We start from the raw sequence: 4,016 nt of genomic DNA, 5'->3' as shown, positions 1-4,016 counted from the left end.
AATAACCTAAAAGAACATTTACAATCCAAAATTAGTTATTGATAATTAAAATTAAATTTTCATAATATAGAATCAATTATCATAATGAAAAATTAATGATTGATTATCTAGAGTTCATTTTCTTATCAATAAAAATTAATAAAAATAATTCAAAATTAATTATTCATCATTTGTAATCAATTTTTATGCTTCAAAATTAAGTGAGATAATTCAAAATTGATATTTTAAATCTAAAATTGAATATTTATGATCTAAAATAAATTTAAAAATTTAAAATTAGTTATTTATAAGTTATATTCAATTCTTATATCATAAAATCTTTAAATTTTTTCTATTATTCAATTAATCATTTATGACCTAAAATCAATTTTATGATATAAAATTTATCATTCCGAGTCTAACGTTCATTGCTATTATTATGAATTATTCTAAATTAATTGAAATTATTTTTTTATAGTCTTAAATAAATTTTAAAATTTAAAATAAATTAGATTAGATTAGATTAAGTTAGATTATGCTAAAGCCTAGGCCTGATGACAAATTATACATATAGAGTCGTTCGGGTCAAGTGTGCGCACTTAAGGATTTAAACTAATATTAAAATTAAACAATAACAAATAAAGACAGAATAACCCATGCAAACGATAAATTATTTATTGAACTAATAATCAAATCAAGTAATATTACATAAAACTTTGATACTTAGAAAGAAAAAACAATTAATTAGAGAAACTCAAAATGCGCACACTTGACCCGCTTTGCGGGTTAGTGTGCGCACTTGAAGAAAGTGTGCGCATTGTTTTTTAATAACTATAATCTTCTTACTTACTAATTATCTTGGAGACTAGATAAATGAATAATAAGAGATCAACTTAGAAAACATAAAATCACTTTAAATTAGATGATTAAAATTAAAGTTAAAAGAAATTATAGAAGTTTAAAATGAGTTCATTTTATGAAGAATGTTTTTGGCAGCGATCACAATCAAAACTACCTCCTTCATAAAAGGTACATTCTTCATGCCACCAGTCCATGGATTTAGTACATTGTATCCATTCCTCTGTCGGAGGTTCCGTGTATTGCTTCCTACAAAGTGGACAAAAATATGTTTTTGAGTCAGAGTTGGTAACCTCTGGCTTTTTTATAACTTTTTTTTTAGCGGTACAGTTTTTTTGTTTTTATCTTCAAAGGCTCAGTCTCATTCATCGCTGGCTTACGAATTTTATTTTTAGGTTTTTTTTTCTCGTCTTCGAGTCTTTTTTTTTCTTCCAGTTGTTCTTTATAAGGACTAGAGGTAATAATTTGAGACTTCATAGCAACTCGATTGGTACGACGTCTTTTTTTTTTCATCTTTGGAAATGGTGAGATCATGGAGACCGAGACATTTCGAGATTGATTCTCTTTATTTGAGCTTGTGTTTGTCAACTTTTGAGTACTTGATGGTGATGATGCAGGAGCTTTTATAAAAAGTTGCTCATCAGTATTAGAATTTATAATCATAGGAGTTATAGGATCACACTCAGCAAGGGATTCTTCAACCTGCTCATTTACACTGTTTTCAATGACAGGTAACGCTTCAGTCCTTGCTACTGACTCGTCATTACCTGTTTTTGGTGGTTCAATTGCAAGAACATTTTGTTGTTCTTCGGGAACTATCTGATCAGTGACTAATGATGGAGCAAAGTCTGCCTCGCTAAACAAATCATCGTCAAAAGGATATACTCCACTTACTTTAAAGCCAGATTCCGCGTTTCCTACAGTAGCGACTTTTTTGTATGCTTCATTGAATAGTTTCGCGACATGATACTGTGTAATAGCTTTCCCTGGGAACTGAGACATGAATTTATTACACGCAATCGAATACTAAGCTTTAAGAGGACCGAAAAAAGATCTGTCCAGTGGTTGGAGCTTGTGACTTCCATGTGGTGGTAAAGTGAGCATAATAATGTTCTGCTCGCGAGCGTAGTTCACTGCCTCTAAACTGATATGAGAGGAGTGATTGTCAAGAAGCATCAATACAGGATCTTCAGGTGTAGCGTAAACAAAAGATTGGAAATGTTTCAACCAGGTGACAAACAGATCTGTGTTAACAAAACCACTGTCAGATACCATGGAGATGCTATGAGAAGGAGCATCATTTATCAAATCATCACGATTGCTCTTTCGAGGAACAATAAATGCAGGTGGAACGTAGTGACCCGCAGCACTCATACAACAAATAGCTGTTACTGTAATGCCTCGTTCCGCAGAAACAACCTTACCCACCACATTTTTTCCTTTAGTTGATACAACTTTGGGTGTTTTCTTTGGAACAGTGCTCATTCCTGTTTCATCAACATTGTAGATGCGATTCGGTTTGATCTTATATCTCTTATATACTTCATCCAAGTTTTTGTAAAAACGATCAATTTGAACTTTATCAAATCCAATCACTCGAGCTAAACTAGTCGCTGTAGATTGACGAAGAGTCAAATCTGGGTGGCGTTTTAGAAAGCTTTCGACCCAATCCCGTCCTGCCATTTTGCAACCTGAATCAAAGCGATTTTCAATTTTATTAGCTTCAGCATATTCATAAGCTCGTCGTCGTAAGTCGTTTATGGTTAATCCAAAGTATCGTTCGTCCATTTTCTTACAATGGTTCACAAATTCAGCTTCTTGCTCAGTGTTGAAAGTTGGCTTCCATCTACCCAAAGACGAAGAAGTTGTATCAAGTTTAAGCCTTTTTCGAAGACAAGACTCACTGATGCCGATTGCACTCGCAGCAGCTCGTTTACCCTTAGCTAAAAGTTCTTTTGCATGAAAAATTTGCGCTTCGGTAACAGGAGTCCGATCAGGTTGTTTTCGACGATAGTTACGTGGCATTATGATTAAAAACTGAAATAAGAGAGAATCATTAATTAATTTTTTTTACAACAACTTCATTACTTTCTTACACAAAACAACGGGGTAAGTGTGCGAACGCGTACACTTACCCGCGCACACTTGCCCCAGACCGAGATTTTTGATTGATGTTTTTATAACTTTACCAATATTAAACATAACCTTAATTTATATACAGAATACTTAACTTGAATAAATCACTAACATAAAAAAAATTCATTTACCTCAATATCTATATTCAACTGGATGTGACAATCTTTGCCAAAAAGAGAAAAGTTACAGTTGAGAGGCCGAATTCTTTTAATTATTATTAAAAAAATAAGTGGACGACACGATGTCGTGATCTTGCAGATTAATTATGTCCTTGTTACTCTCAAAAAAAGAAGAAACGCCATATCAAAGCTAATTTTCTTAAGGGAGTTGGGAAAGAACGGATAGGGGAAAGGGGGGGACCTACTCAGTGGGAATTTTTCCCCCAGACTGGGAATCGAACCCAGATCTCTCGGTTACGCGCCAAGGGCTCTACCAGTTAAGCTATCCAAGTCAAGTACTGACTACTTTATTCAGTCACGTATATAAGAAGAAAAAGTTTCAGTTCCCTATGTTTAACACGAATTTCCTTTCTACCCTTTGTAGATAAACAGGGTGCGCACACTTACCCAATGCGCACGGTTACCCCGAATGACTCTACATTAGGGTTTGTCAAAATATTACTCCCGTAGAGAACCATTTAAAATGGAAATTTTGAGTTCCGCTTTAGTAAGGGGTTGTGTTTAGGCATTCCCTGAGATATTTTGGGGTGAGACAAAGTATTTGATTTTCATAGAATTTTTTAACAGAAGCTTAGTTTAGGCATTTCCGGTGAAAATTCAAAATTTGTCCAGAAGTACCCAATTAAATCTCCTGTTAAAAATCCTATAAATAGACAAATGAATCCTCTCTCTTAAAATATCTCAGGAAACGCCCAAACACTGCTGCTGTTGAGAGAGAAACTTAAAATTCCAATTTTAAAAGGTTCTCGAAGGAAGTTACATTTTGACACCCCATTAACAATGTAAAATGAATTTTTCATCGAAAATGTTGATGTATCTAAGAATATTAATCATTAGATACAATTGTAAATAATTTATTATCAA

General features: G+C 33.3%; 1 protein-coding gene across 1 annotated transcript; it reads right to left on the bottom strand.

The window, feature by feature from the left end:
- Positions 1-1,863: 1,863 nt before the first annotated feature.
- LOC123274754 (MFS-type transporter clz9-like) lies at positions 1,864-2,862 on the bottom strand. Its single transcript, XM_044742481.1, has one exon. It carries the CDS (start codon positions 2,860-2,862, stop codon positions 1,864-1,866), a length of 999 nt encoding a protein of 332 aa, XP_044598416.1.
- Between the last annotated feature and the right edge of the window lie 1,154 nt (positions 2,863-4,016).

Source organism: Cotesia glomerata, unplaced genomic scaffold, assembly GCF_020080835.1.
Source record: "Cotesia glomerata isolate CgM1 unplaced genomic scaffold, MPM_Cglom_v2.3 scaffold_696, whole genome shotgun sequence".
Taxonomy (NCBI): domain Eukaryota; kingdom Metazoa; phylum Arthropoda; class Insecta; order Hymenoptera; family Braconidae; genus Cotesia; species Cotesia glomerata.
This window is presented reverse-complemented; position numbering and strand designations above follow the sequence as displayed.